Source organism: Falco punctatus, assembly GCF_963210335.1.
Source record: "Falco punctatus genome assembly, chromosome: 4".
In the NCBI taxonomy this organism is placed as follows: domain Eukaryota; kingdom Metazoa; phylum Chordata; class Aves; order Falconiformes; family Falconidae; genus Falco; species Falco punctatus.
This window is the reverse complement of record NC_137583.1, coordinates 78008356-78024134: the sequence shown is the minus strand read 5'-3', so window position 1 is coordinate 78024134 and position 15779 is coordinate 78008356. Positions and strand designations below refer to the sequence as shown.

General features: G+C 38.5%; 1 protein-coding gene across 3 annotated transcripts in view; it reads left to right on the top strand.

Moving 5' to 3' along the window:
• Nucleotides 1–15779, top strand: part of SLC25A13 (solute carrier family 25 member 13) — a 102014-nt gene that overhangs the window by 13524 nt on the left and 72711 nt on the right. For all 3 annotated transcript variants that reach the window (XM_080384598.1, XM_080384599.1, XM_080384597.1), the window contains 2 exons: nucleotides 11034–11087; nucleotides 15093–15235. In XM_080384598.1, the coding sequence (XP_080240724.1) occupies nucleotides 11034–11087; nucleotides 15093–15235 (197 nt within the window). The remainder of the gene's footprint in view (nucleotides 1–11033; nucleotides 11088–15092; nucleotides 15236–15779) is intronic.

Here is a 15779-nt window from a genome sequence, read left to right as displayed (position 1 = left end):
GCAGAAGAAACAACTTTAAGTGAGGCATCGAATATGAAAAGCCATTAGAAAAAACATGGTATGTAAAAATACTGTGTCTGGCAGGTGCCTACTCTCAGCCCATTGTGCAGTCTGAATCTGACTAGAGAAATCTTCACGTGTTTCGGGGAAGAAATTTTTGAATAATTTCACATTTCCATTAAAATAGTTTTTGTCACTGACATCAAGTCAGCCTTCCTCCTTCCTGTCATTTCACCTGTCTAGCGCTGCTTGCCATTGTGTGTCAGTCTAACTGGAAACTACTTTGTAAAGATCATGAATTAGTCCCATGTTGATGCTGTTCAAAAGGAAGAAAAACATGGCAACAACAAACTTTCAACAATTGCTTTTACTCTGTTCACATGCCCAAATCAGTTAGTTACTTGGTCTGCATCTTTTCTTTCAAGACCGACTGGTGTGAAGCAGTGGGTTCAGTGTGTTGTGCATTGTGAACATTGTACTACAAAAGTTCTGTGCTTCTCTTTTCTTCTCGCAGTAAAGAAAATGATAGTGACTGTAAACATCTTGCAATTTACTTTTGGCGTTCCATGTAACCTATAGATACAGTATGTCAGTTACGAGAATAGCCCAAACCAGAATACTTAATTCTCAAGTGTGTAAACATTCAACCCAAATACTGTATAATTAAAATATCAGTTAATAGTTCCTTATTCTTCGTGTCATTGACAAGTTAAGGCTAGTAAACCAACTTTCCCCCTTTTTCTTGTGAATGAGCGGGGAGAGGAGGAGGGAAAGAGGGCACTGAGCTTTTGAAAATGATGGAAAGACCTTTGCAAAGTATGCACAAAAGGACTGTCAAATACACTGTTTTCCTTCAGTGTTTTTAGAAAGTTTTATACAGAATACGTATCCACAATTCATTTGTGGCTTTGAAAGCCTCTGGGGGTACTTCATGTTGTGTGTGACCCACAGTTTGATTCAACAAAGGGATATGTAATGAAAACTAATGTGAGGTCTCCTGGCTTTTCTGTTCACTGTTTGAAGACTTCCTGGTCTGGACAGGTTGTGAAAGCTGCAAGGAGTAACTGCTGACTGATTACCCAGTATTTTCATGAGGCAAAGGAATAAATTTTTGTATGTAAAGGGCTGGATCAACTGGTCAGAAAGAAGGTTTTGGAATTTAACTGTGTTTTTGACAGTTGATGACAAAAAAGTGAACTGCATTGTCTGCTGATAACCAGTAGCTTACTATGGGATGGCAGACATTGCTCTGAATTCATTTGGTGCTGTCAGGGTTCTGACATAAACCCAATGTCCAAGGCATGAAATGAAAGAACTCCTGGTTAATGAGACATTGAAAGAATAGTGCTAAAATTTCTCTAGTGTCTTAACCTCTGCTCTGTGTTTGGTTAATCTGGTATGTTTAGATTTTAGTTTAACTGCAGTGCTCCCAAAGAAAATGGAACTCTCTTTTCTGGCAAAAAAAAAAAAATAAATATCTATTTCTGTATGTAAGTACATACATACATGCCTGAAGGTAATTTTAGGATTGTTTTTTTAGATTCTTGTCCTTAAATCAAAATGCTTAGTTTGACGACATCATAATTTCCACTGCAACCAAATGATCTCACAAAAATATTCTGAGGGCAGTTCAGCAGAAGTAAATTTAATGTTTTAATGAAACAGTTATTGCTTTATGCAAATATATGTGATAAAATAGACTCACAGATGACAAGCCAAAATCATTCAAGCTAAAATCAGAATACTTTATAATTAAAATGTATTAAAATGCTGGAAATGTTTCTGCAGTTTCTTAAGGAGATGAGAAGTTTTTAGTTATTGTTGTCAGGTATCTTACAACTTTCGTAAATTATGGAGGGTTACTGTGAAGTCTTTAATAATTTGATTGAGTTGCAGCTAGTCACTGGCAGGTAAACTTTTAGTGTTACAGTCACTGCCTTACGTAAATGATTTAGGTCGTCTTTGGATTATTTTATATTCCCATGCGAAACTGCAGATTATTTCCAAGTTCCCTTTTTGATAGCTTCAACTTCCCATTCAGGTCCGTAGCAAGAGTGAAGGTCACCTGCCTACAGTAGCTTGTGACAACTGTGTAACCTGCTAATATTTAAGCACCAAGCATTTGTTTATTGTTAATACTGAAGATAAGAATTGTAAAAGAAGGTGCCTTTGCTTTGTAATTGCCCTGTCTTCAGGGAGATGTTCTAATAATTTAGAACTAAAACCTGTATGATGGGAATTGGACAAATGGTGATACTGTTGCTTGCAGGCAAAAGAGAGCATGTTTGCAAACTCATATTTTGGCATATGTATTTTGAGATGACAGATGAAAATCTTTAAGGGAGAGAGATAAAGTTATTTGAAAATCCAGGTTTTCCATAGTCAGAGGTCGACTAGCATGTTTACTGAGGAAAGGTGGGTAGTTACTGTGACTCAGCTTTCACAGAGCATTGGCGTGCTCCCCGTGACCCAGTATTCTGCTGTGCTGAGTGCTGTACAGACAAAAAAGAAAGGAAGAACCCTTTTTTCTTATTATTGTTTCAAGTAATACAGTGTCATTATTTGTCCAAGTATGTTGGAATGCTGCTGTTATTTTTGTTAGCTATGAGGAAGGGTTCCTGACTGCAGGACTTAAGCTTTTCTTTGAGTCTTATCATAACGTAGCCTTTAGTAAGTTTGCTTTGTGTGTGAGATGCTGTTTCCATTGTGCAGTTGTCTTTTGTTCTTTTTAAGGTTGTAGAATTGGATCCATGCACACACAGGGATTCATGCCCACTCCCACACCCTTCCCAGTTCTCTGAGCTGCTGAGGTGTAGCATTTTGAATAGAGTTGAATAGATGGATTTGATTATAAATAGGATCTTGAAAAGTGAACTTCTGTGTTCAAAGAACAAAACACAACACTGAAACAAAATACATGTACCTGTCAGTTATTCCTACATAATTCCTGTCACGCAATTATTAGTCAAGACATATAATGTATAGGAACTTTTCTCCAGCACGTTTCTTTTACTTGCTCATTCACAAGCGTGAAGTTGCAAATAACAACAGTTACTCTAGCAACAACTTGAGACAGACCTTTCCACAAGTTTATGGGCACTGATGGCACATCCGTATAATTTTTTTCCCCTTATCACAGAATTAGTAGTTTTCTAAGAGCAGACCATTCTGTTATGATGCTTGTGTGTGGCTGTTTTCCAGGTTTGCTTTCTTCTAAGGGCAGCAGGTTTTTATTTATCACTGCAAACGATCCTGCTCACTTGCTGCTGGAACCTGTTTCACAGCGTAACTTCCATTGCATTGACATCCAGGAGAGAAAATCACAGAGAAACCTTTTGTAACACTGTTCAGGTTGTCTATTCCTGCCATTGTTTTCTGTCTTCATTCTGTAAATTGTGAAGGTGCCAGATAAAGCATGGGACACTTTCTAGATCGCTGTGTGCACTGCAAGGCAGCAGGTGCAGTGCAGGACTCTCAAGAAGTTCCTTGGTAGTGCAGCTATATCTGTTTATATTGTTTTATCTACCTATTGTTTTGAATTTTTTGATTGTGACTCGTGTTGGTAGAACACCTGATCATTCAGGCTGCAAAAGCTACTTTGTGCCATGCCAAAGGCAGAATGAGTGTTTGGGTGTTGGGGGCTGGAGCTGGGACCCAAGTGAAACTGGGAGTGATTGTCTCCATTGAGCTGTGTGAGCTGTTTGGAACCTTGAGCACCATGAGTGTGGGAACCTTGGAGAGGCACGTTGGTGGCTTGTGTGTTCCATTCAGTGATGCCTCTCCCAGAGCTCACTAGGGCTCTGCACAGCTGTGAAATGATGCTTCCTGAAGCAAACCATGGTGTTAAATGGCCTTCTGTCTTGATTGTGGCTTACCCATTGCTTAATTCTGGTCCAAATACATGTTTTATGCTAATAACATTGGATGCCAAATAAAATTCATGCTGCCCTGATAGTCTGCCGCTTCTCCCTGACAGTTTTTAAATGGTAACAGGTATCTAATCTTCAGCGTCCTCCAGGAGCTACTTTTGATCTTGGAGTTGCCCTGGAGAATTTTCCTATCCTTTGCTTTTTTGGGAGAGATGACTATTTTCCTGTCAGATGCAAGCCTGAAGTTGAGCTCTAGTAGTAGCACTGGGGTGACTGCTTTTGGAAGATGGACTGGAGACAGTTGTTTTGAGCTGATGATCAATGCAGTGGTTATACAGTAGCACTGTAGTAACAGAGCAAGCCCTAGGACAATGAAAAGAAGTCTGTAAACTAGTTGAGCTGAGGTAGGAAACAAGTATGTCTTAGCAGGTTGACCTTGGTGATGCTTAGGTATGCCTCCAGTTCTGAAAAGTGTAAGGAAGCAAAAGGGAGAGCGGAGTAACAGTGTTAGCATCTTATCATCCCAACCATCTATGGTGAGCAAGAGGGGGGTATTTTTGAAAAATACCCAAGAGTTGATGGAAAAGTCATTTGACTGTTCTCTTTAGTAGCTCATGTGGAAATAAACTTTTTCATTGAAAACCCCCTAATATATCTTATGTATAATTATTGCATTTCTTCAAGTGAGTGGTGAGCTCTAGTTTGCTGAGATACATTGGGATATGTTAATATTACATAATGGCCATAGCAAAGTAGCTTGTTTGTGTATCTTTGGATCACAGTCCTGAAGATCATCTGAGTAAAAATGTGTTGTAGAGGAGCTATGAGACAACAGGGAATATTACTTTTGAGGAAGAGGATGGACTGATGCAGTCAGACTACTGTAGCACTTTATGATAGGTATAGAAAATGATGGGAGAGCTGAGCTTTTTCTGTTAGCAACATGAAAGAAAAGTGGAAGAGAAGTTTCTGGTTTTCACAAAGAGTTGGTTTTCAGGTTCAGTTTCTTGCTGTAGTGTAGTGCATCATGTTTTGTTGTAGGAGTGACAGCAATTGCATCCTTGTCCTCATCCTGAGGCAGACTACAAACTAATAGTCCAGTTAGTTCCTAACTGCATCTTCTGATTTGTGCTTAAAGTTTGGAATGGATATTATTGGTCACAGTGTGATGCTTTTTCCTTTTGTTAAACAGTTTTGCTGAGCAATGACAATGCCTAGCTGTTTTTACCTTAGTATTGGGCTAGTTTTATGGTCCTTCTGTTTTCCAGGTCTTTAAGTAGGAAAATTTTAGAAGTACACAGTCTAAATGTATTTTTACATAGCATTAATTAGCCGTTCTTGGAAATTCTTGTAGTGGTTTTCCTTAAGAAATACACTGCTTTTACCTTGGTTTCTGTACCTACTTCGAAGCATTGGACAAAATGGACAAGTGTTTTCCTGTATGTATGTAATTGATAACTGTGTGTTGGTCTCTGTTCAATTTGCTTGCAAAAATACTATGGTTTATTGGGAATATTGTGTGTGAGAACTATCTTAGGAATAAGCCAGCTGCATTTGCTTTGGGACTTTGAAAGTAGGATCAAAGCTAGCAGGTAATTGCCCAATAAAGTAGGTCTAGCTTTGATGCACTTGGGGGAAGTGAACCTTTCACTTACCATGATGCAGAAGACGGACTGGAATTGCCTGGAGATTTATAATTGTGACAGAGGGAAGATGGATGCGAATAGTTCTGCTTGAGATTTTCTGCCTCTGTTAGCTAGGAGACTTTGTTCTGCTTCACTATTGTGTGGAGTAGACTCAGCAAAAGCGTCCAGTTTTGGTAGTGTTTATTCTGTATTTCTGCACACTGAATCAGCCTGTAGGATCTGAGAAGACTTTGTTGATTAGTGTTAATAACATTTCTTTTTCTTAGCTTAGCTAGGTGTTACTGGACAAAGGAAGGCAGTAACTGCTGCTTAGTGTAGGATTACATTTTTGCAAAATGTGATTGTAATGTTCAACCTGGAGGATGAGAACTGTTTTTAGAAAATAAATGTTTTTGTCTCAAGTCAGACTGGTCAGACTGAATGTACCTGCTTAGTAGTTATCAGCTTCTGTTACAGTGCTTCTTACCCTAAGCCTTTAGGTAGGTATGGCAAATGCCATCTGATTCTATTTTTTGAGGAGAAATACTCAACTTACTGTTAAGAAGGTCTAGCGAGAAGATCTTTTTGATCTGCATTCTGTGCCAGCAATCCTTGCAGTTATCTGCTTCCCTGCGTGGTGAGCTGGTCCACATCTTGCTTGCAAACTTCCCCGTGATGCTGAGGTCTGTGTAGTTTGCTATCCATTGCAGATCACAGTCAAGTTCTTTTACTTGGATTCTGTCGCACAGAAGGAATGGCAGTGCTTTTACTGAGGTCAGAATATGCTGAAGCATGTTGGGCTAATGAAAAATGGTTATTGGGGCAGCTGAAACAGGAGACAGTGCCCTGGACAGATGTTGATGCAAAACACTTGTAACTTAGGATGCTGTGTGTGATGATGGAAGGTGACCAAGGGGAGTTGCTAGGTTAGAAAAATGGTATGTGTATGTGGTAGTATTAATGTAAATGTGTGAGAAGGGTGATTCACCTAAATAAGCAGGTTAGTTGTATTAAAATAGAAACTAGAGTGTTGTTTTAGCAAATACTTACACAGTATTAATAAATTACTGGTCTGATTCAAACTTGGCCAGTAACTGCACTTTAACTGGTTTTTGATACTCCAGTCACTCATTTAAACAAGAATGTAAGGTCAGACCCTGGTGTGATCTCCTTTTGAGTTGCACATACTTTTAGCCAGAAGGAAATATTACAATGGACCACTTACATAAACTGGGCCACATGTGTTTGAGTCTTACAGGTGGACTCAATAACTTGTGATGAAACTCAAGAATACCTCTAGAAGACAGGAGATTTCAATCTTGATTTGAGGTCTTTTTGTGGTGTCAAATACATTGCATTCTTTAGTTGTGTTTAGGAATGGAAGAACAAACAGTATTAGTTTCAACATGAAGCTACTAGAGCTTGTGATCACTTGTTAGGCCTTACATCAAATATCTCTCTGTATATGCCTATAGATTGTGTCCTCTAGAACTAAACAGACTGAGCTCACCAGAGCCTAGCAGAGAGGTAGCCCTGCCAAGGCTTCAGTTCTCTGCTTGGAGAAGGGCTGCTCTCCAGCACCTTACCTGATCAGTGTCAAGAGTTTTTAAAGATAATGAGGTAGAGGGGTACATCTTTACCTCCATCAACTTTCTCCTTCGCACTTGAGCACTATTCAGGTTAAACAAAGAAGAAGAAACAAGGTAAGAGATGTTTATCTCTTTACCTTGAGTTAGGACTTACTGTTGTCCCATTAGACTTTTGGAATATTATAGCAATTCCTAAGTATTCCTGGATCCCCATCACCTTTCTACTACTAAAGTGATCTTAACCATAAAGGTGAGAAAGTCAGACGTTTTATATTTGCCATTAGAATAATGCTATTTTGGTGTTAATTCTGATTTTCCTACTGCTCTTCTCTCTTGCCCACCCATGTTGTTTTTCTCTTTATTGGGTGGAGCACACTCACTGCTTTATTAGTCCTTTTGTGTCTTCTGATATTATATACCATCTGGCAACCTGTTTGTTCTGCCTTGTGTATGGCAAAAATACTAATAGAGTTGATGGGAAATGTACTACAATTTTCTTTGATTCCCACAGGATTCTATTTTCTTGCAGTTGTGCAGTTAAATTTGTCTGGGAAGAGTCTGTTTGCATGTGTTGTTGAGGGTGGAAGTGAGACTGAAAATGCCTGCCGTTGTAAATTGAGCATAGGTCAACAAGGAGAAAATAGCTCCATTGGAGAAAAATGGGCTGAAATTAACATCAAGAGAGCAAGGGAATCTAAGGATATGAACAGCTTCAGTGTGCAAATCAACCTGTGTGTTACTGTCCGTCACAGAGCTTTCCCTTTTTCTGTGCACCGTCTGTCTCCCTTTGCTTAATGTCATTGCTAATGGGAGGGATATGGCATTTTTAAATTCAATTCTTATATTGCCTGTGCTGGCTGGTTCTTCATATACATTGTAATGCACATGTACGCATAGTATGTTGGCTAAAACTTACATCCACTTTAAGAATGAAAATCTCTGCTGATGTTTTCTGTACGTTATCCCTGTCTTTTCTGTAGTATGTCCTGACCTTGTTATAATCCTGCACCTTAGTTTCTGTACTCCCTGTTGTCTCCTGTTTTTTAAAAATAAATGTTGTTTGTTGGAGAGCTTTCTTCGCTGAATCTTACTTAATAAAAATTACTGGGTTTTTTTTCAAGTGTCAGTATCTGTTACATAGCACCTCTTTGTAAAGAGCAGTAACAAACATTATTTCCCTCGGATCTGCTTTATCAAATGCCTCGTCACGCAACTAGAGAGATATCATGCCTACCAGCTCATAGCTGGTTTTATCTCAGGCTGTTTTTTGTCTTTATGGAGAGAAGATAAAGTAAAATGGAGAAGTCTTTCCAGTAACAAAACACATCACCTAAGTTCAGTTATATGAAGGTCAATAAGTATCATCTGAGTTGACTGAAGGAGAAGCAGCTTGTGTCTGTGGGTGACTTTTCATGAGGCATGTTACCTGTTGGCTTGCAGTCTTGTGGGCATCAGGGTACTTAGCCCACCTTCAACTGCTAATGTAACTGACAGCAATTTTCAGAATGGTATTGAGAGCGATATTTTGACATTTTCCAGAAGGGGAATCTGCTAGTAATGCTTGTCATAGGGATCAGTTCTTCTGGGTGTGCAGCTTCAGCTTTGCCCACAGCTGGGGACGGATGAAAGGCTGCATTAAATCCTTCTGCTCTTAGCACTGGTATTGCTGCATTAGCGTCGGTCCTCCTGAAGCTGTAACATAGAGTAATAGAGGGTCTGTTCCTTAACTGGGATCAAATAGACCTTTCAAAATGGAGATTGGTAAATGACGTGGGCAAACCAAATAATGCAGTGCTAACCATCCCTTTCCTCTCCTGTTTCCCAGGAAATGGAAGAATATGGAAGTAGACTGTGGGGAATGGAGGGAAGCTGTGGTCTGCAGCCACTGCTTGGGTTGCTGGTCTGCAGTGCCTCTGCATTCATTGACCTGACTGACTTCAGCCTGTCTTTCAGCGTATCGTTTGAAAGAAACTTGCTGTAAAAAACCCAGTAGAATTGCCCCTCTAATCAAAGGGGGCTGAAAAGTGGTAGCTGGGCTGAGAGCATGTTTTATCTCCCAAGTTTCTCAAGATTGTTAATGTCAGTGAAACCAAAGGAAAGTGAGTGTAAGTTCAAATATCAGCGTGTACCCTTTCATCCCTGGTTTCTTTAGGCTTAGATTTCTGGGACAGTGAAAAATTTAAACTTCAATGCAGATGAAGTTTGACAGTGATTTGTTTTTAATGGCTATAGGTGTTTGAAGTGTCTTTTGTTTGCCTGTATAGTGGCAAGATACTGGATTGCAGCAATATACAAATGTTGGGTTTTTTTCTTTTCACAAAGTAGTTCCCAATTGCTCTAGGGTAACCAGATTTTTACAAATGGGGTTAGATTAAATCTCTGCTTACTACACAATGTTTACGTTTAGGATAGCTTGTACTTTAGAAAAATACACATTTTCTATGAAGATTCCCGATTACACTTCGTTTTTTTGCAACTGCCTCCACACAGATTTCTGTGCAAACACAGTATTGGGACTCCAGCTGTGGGACTGTGTCAGTTGAATCCTAGCATAACTTCAGGTGTGGTTTTTCCCTTATAAAAAACAAACAAACGAAACTTCTAGAATTTTACAAGAAACCTTATTCCTACAGATTTCTTAAAATACTCTGGATTTTTTTTTTTGGAGGGTGTTCTTTGTTGTGGTGTGTTTTTTTTTTTTTTTTTTTTTGTTTAGTTTTTAAATGACCCATTTTAGGGTAAGGAAAAACTTACTGAAGATTCTTCATTAAATGTACATGAGGTCATAATACTGTGGTACAGACTCCTACCATTTTCTGCAGTAGTTTAGGGTGCTACTAGAAATGTACTAGCAGTGACATTTGCCTTTACAGCCTGCCGTTGCGCTGGAGAGTCAAGAAAGTAGGTAGTCGTGTTTTATTGATAATGTTTCTGATGTTCAATTCTTAGGTGAGATTTTACATCTTGCCCTTTGGCTGTTTATCCCCCATTACAGAGACATTTTCGCAAGCTTTTTAAAAATCCAGGTTTGCGGGCAAAGTAATGTTCTTATTTTATTAGAAATAGATTGATGTGATTAATTGACTTCTCAGATAATGGTTATTATGTTGGCAAGCACATCTTACAAAGTATCCTGAAGAAGGAATGGGAAACTATATAGCAGGCACAGACTTGAGGGGATGAATCCCAATTACTGCCAAAAGCAGCTAATGGATGGCACAATCTGTCAACAAGGAAAATATTGATGGGCTTACTCCGTAGTGGATATAGAATATTTTTTAATTCAGTATTTTGGGAAAAAAATATTTTAATTAATTTTGAGTTTTTTGTGCTAAATGTAACAGGATTTAGTTGGAACTGGCTAGTTTTATGATCTGCAGAAAAATCTAGATACTGTGCTTTCTGAATTTTCCTCATCAAAAAGGTCTACGCTATAAGTTTAAATAGTTTAAAATGCTGGAAGTAGAAGTACCAATAAACCAAATAATTACATTGGAATTCAGTCTGTTACAGAGTTGCTTTCTTGGACAAGTTTGTAAGTCTGAGTGTTTTATTCTTGCCATCTGTCAGTTGGGGGCTGCGTATGGTACTCTGAAATTCGTAGAGGAAAGATGCTGGAAGTATAAAAATGTATATGGTAAAGATGGTATAATGCTGAATCCCAGCAGAGAGGTATGTAGAAAAGATTTGATACTTGAACGTCTTTATAACTTGTTAATGTGTGCTTGTTTAAGAATTGCAGGGTTGCATAAGGGAAGCATTTACAACAACAATGTTGAATAACTTAGTGTGAGTAAAATAAGCATGGCCAGCTAAAGCAGTACCTAATTTATCTAAGGTGAACATTTGTTTTCATCACTCATTCTGTTGCTTGAATGCTTCCTTTTAAATGACACTTTGACATCTTTTGTATAAATTACGCATATTAATGTAATTTTATTTACTTGTAGGTGGCTCTAACCAAGAGAGCTGATCCAGCTGAGTTAAAAACAATATTTTTGAAGGTATGTATAAAGTAAATATTTTACTCTTTCTGCTTAAATTTTTCATATCTTTTGCTCCTTTATTGCAGCATACAACTCTTGATAGTTTTTCCAACCATTAATCATTCACTGTATTATTACCATGTTAGATTTAAATACCATTATCAGAATTGAACAATGCTCAACAAGAAGTCAGATACACTCCTGAGTGATTATTGTATTGACTCAGAAAGAAGTATTACTATCTTAGAAAAAAACCTGCATTGTTCGGAGAATGCGGTGGGAGTTTCAGTATTGCTCCTGCACATGGTAAAATGTTCATGTAGACACCTTGCTGTTAGACCATTTGGGAAACTTTCTCCTTCCCTCCTTCCTTGCTTTTTTACTTCTTTAATTTGCAGAAGTGTTGGTAAGATCACCTTCTGAAGGGGTGGCTGTATTTATTATTTAACTAAAATTCCTTCTGTGCTGGCCTGCTGTAGAAGTATGCAAATAAAGAAATGACTTGTGTACTTGCTTCTATACTTGAGAGAAGTGTGCTTTAATGTTTTGCTGGAAATTGGCTTTCTTTGACCCATTTCATAAATTTAAATAACTATTCCTAACCTTCCTAAGATTTATTAGTACAGTTTCTGTATTAGTTTGGTAATCTGGTGTGAAAAAAAGAGTACAGAAATTAGTGGGTCTGGAGAATATATATACACGAGGTAGGTGCCACAGTGCTACAGGGAGCTGTTGTATCCAAATTATTTTTATGAAGGTGTTGAGTGCCTAAGAGAGCTCATACCTTTCCTAGTTCCCTCTCTCCAGCATCATGCACCGCACTCTGTGCACTTCTTGGCATGTTTTCCATTGTCCCTAGTGAGCTATTATTAACAACATGTGTAGGTGTCACTATGTATGTTGCCAGTATTTATAGTTTTATCATATACTGTCAGTATTTATAGCTCTGAAATCAGATTTTCAGTTGAGAAAGCCAGAATTTAACTTATGAAGTCCTGGAACATGTATCTGTCAGGAGAGCAAAAAGGCTCTTGAAGAAAGATGGGATAATGTGATTTTCAGGGGTAAATGCTGTAAGAGCAGGAGCAAGGTAGCAGAAAAGGCAGATGGGGAGTAGACCATTGACCCAAGAAGGTGGTAGCATTGAGGAAGGGAATAAACATAGTGGAGAGAAGCCTGGTCCCTTCTGCAGTAGGAGGTGATGCTCAGTTGTGTGTGTGTGTGGGGAGTTGGTTGGTTTGCTGAGAATAGTGGCAAAATTGTTTCCTGTCTGCCTGTGAGTATTCACCTGTTTTGTGTTTCTGAAGATGGTAGCTCCCTCAGCTTTCAGTTTTGGTGGATTGAGTGGGTCGTGGTTAAGCACACGAAATACCACCTCCAGTTTATTTTTTTCCCTTTTCTGCTTTCCCTTCCACTGAAAAGAAGGGCTCTCAGTAAAGTGGAGTAATGAAATATGAGGTAAATATTCAATGCAATACAGAATTTGTTGTGCTGATTAGTGCTGAGGAGGAGAAAGGATGAGTGAATGTGGTATGTTGTTTTGTGCCCTACGGATAAATGATGGCCGGGGTGTTAATTAAGCTGCCTCAGACAATTGTAAGTGATGAGGCCAATACAGTTGCTTTTGCAGGTTGTGGGATCTTCACTTGTAAAGTTACTTGACAGCCATTCATTCTGCTTCAATTAAGAATTAAAAAATATGGTTGCCTGGTAGGAGTGGTACCCACTGTGTAGAAATAAATGTGAAGCTACCAGCTGAAGTAGTTGATTACAGTCAACTTTTAGTATATTTAATACATCAACCCCCCAATATAATGTTTGCAAATCTTATTTAAAATGGGGTTGAACTGGTTAATACTTGACTATCTAAAATGTATGTAAATAAGTTACCAAAAAGCCATTAAGTACTGTTGTATAATATCAAATTCTCTGTGGGTATAATTGCCAAAGTGGGGAAAAATACAATTGTGAAGAACCATTTTTTTAAATGTCTCTCCTCCAAAACCAATAGAATTGATGTTTTTCTCTTTTTGTTATGATAATTTCCAAGAGTAACTCTACTTTTTCTAAGTCTTCTACCATAACCCCTAAGAGATTAGATTTTAGTCAAAGTGATCAAGCTGACATTTTCCAAGGTCATTTTCTATATGTAGTATAGAGTACGTGATTGGATTTCAAATACACTTGAGTAAATCACAATGACAAGAAACAGGGGGACACTGAAACCTTGTACTGTTTTCTGTTATTGAGTGCCCTAGCAGGGGGTTAGCCTGAATGAAAAAAAAAGAAATACAGGAGCATAGGCTGTCTGACTTATTTGATTTGTTTCTCAATAGCAGCTGTGTTAAAAAGTTTCTGAGGCTGGGATTCTGAAAGGTTCTGTCTCCCTGCAAATGATTACATTGAAATCAATTGATCTGCTAGTTCTTATAAAAGTATACAATTCACAATTCCTTGCAGTGTATCAGCTAGAAAGCTTGCATTATGAACGTTGCCTATTGAAACAGGAATCCTTAAATGCTAACCAATACATAGATGCCAAAGCAAGTAATTTTTTGTTTGGTCTTGCTTCTCTGAAGCCTTGTTTCTTGAAGATATTGCTGTATCTGAAGACTGTATTTATATAGCACTAGAAGAAAATAATCTACTTAGCGTTAGACTTTGGCATCCCTCTGAGAGGTACATGCCTACAGCAGGTATAACGGTACTCTGCAGGCACCAGTGTGGCTCTATGAAATGAAAACTGGCAGTTTCCTTCCCTTAGCAGAGCCATAGCAATGTAAACCAAAACATGTGTCTTTGAAGTACACTACAAAATAGCAATAAGCATCTAATTTATTTATTACTTTACTGTGGATAATGCTCTGTGGGGAGCTGCAACAATGGTTTATCATTCTACCTTGCCTTTTAAAAAAAAGAGAAATTAACAGTTGCTTTCCTGTTCTCCGTGCACATTTGTTATCTCAAGACAAACCTGTTTCCCTTAGAGCTAACACATGGTTTTGCAAATGTTGCCTGGGATTTCTTTTCTTCTTAATTATTGTCCTTGTTTTCTTCCCTTAAAAAACATTTTTAGGGTCGATTTCAGTTTTACCCTTCTACAGAAAATGAAGGCTTTAAATTTTGAGGGGTGACTGAGGAATCAGGGTAAGGGTGGAAACAAAGGCAATTTTATTTGTTTATGTATTGTCTTAAAAATACTTTAATATTCGTTTTCCTTGATATGCAACATGTTACTGGAGGCTTCCCTTGGGAGTGAATAAGCTTGGGTCTGTCAATAGCTGTTTTCTGGAGTAATATGCCAGTAACTATGGTATTAAGTGGGAGTAATGTATGCCAGCAGCGTTTGGTGAGGTGTCAGACCTCTTTTCTTGTTTCTTCAGTGTGCTGAATTGTCGAAGTTTTTGTTCTCTCTTACATTTTTCTGCAAATGCTGTTCTTTGGCCTCCTTTCAGCAGTTCAACCAAGGAGTATCTGTAGGGTCTTTACTTAGGGACCAGCAGTGGCTGAAGGTGGTGGGGTGGAGTTCCTCCAAAATAGCACCCCCAGGTGGACAGTCCTACGGGGTCATTTACTCCACTAGTACTGCAATGTCATGTTGTGGGTGTAAATCTGCCTTGTTATTCCGAAGTAGAATGGCTACACAAAGGAGTCATTTCATTTAAATAAGATATGCTGGAGTATCCCGTTGCTGTCAGAATTTCAGTGGGCCTGAGGTGCCACATCCATGTTGGCAAATGTGTGTGTACTTCAAGAAAACATTTGGTACTGGAGCATTTCTAGACTACCATGGAGAAACGTTGACATGATAAACAAAAAATCATGTATCTGCTACTTTCCTGGCTGGGAAGCAAAGCCTTCAGCTGCTTGAGTAGCCCCTACTTAACTCTTCCTTGTTTGGGTTGTAGCCTTGTAGGCTGTAGATTCTTCGGAGCCTGCTCCTGGTAGGAAACTATGGGTGGTGGTAATAAATGCCTGGAGAAGGATGTGTTTGAGGCACTGAATATTGTATTCATTTGGCAGTATGCAAGTGTGGAGAAGAATGGCGAATTCTTCATGTCTCCTAATGACTTTGTCACACGGTACCTGAAGATAATTGGAGATGGTTTGCCTAATGCAAGCACTGTACAGCTCCTTGCAGGTGTGGTGGATCAGACAAAGGATGGGTAAGTGGTTTTTGTGTTGTTTTTTTTTTTCCTCTTCTTTTTCTGTTGTTTGTTTAAAAAATACAAAACCATTCTTCTAAAACAGTCTAGTCCCTTGAAGGGTGGTAGGGTTTTGTTTTGTGGTGTTTTGCTTTTTGGTTTTGTTTTTTTTTTTTTTTTTTTTTTTTTTTTGCCTGCAGATACATGAAGGAATACTGTATCTTTTAAGTGGAAAGAGTAGAAACAATATTTTGGACTGCATGTACCATTTAGCTGAGCAAACCATTTTCTGTCTACTGTGTATTTTTAATTCATTGAACCTTTTATGTTTGTTGGCTGGCTCCCCTAACTCCTGCTCTTCTTTACTTCCATGAGTCTTTCTGTCTCTGTTTACTTCAAGTATCTGTCAAAAACACATTCAAATAGCAATCCAAATTAAGTTTAGATGGTGTAGGAAGAGGTTGTAGGAAAAAGTGCCCCTGCTTTATTTTGTCTTAGCACTGTTAAAGGTTTTTGCCACTGTATTTTCCCTTAAGAGGGAGGAGGAGTAACTAAGGTATTTAGG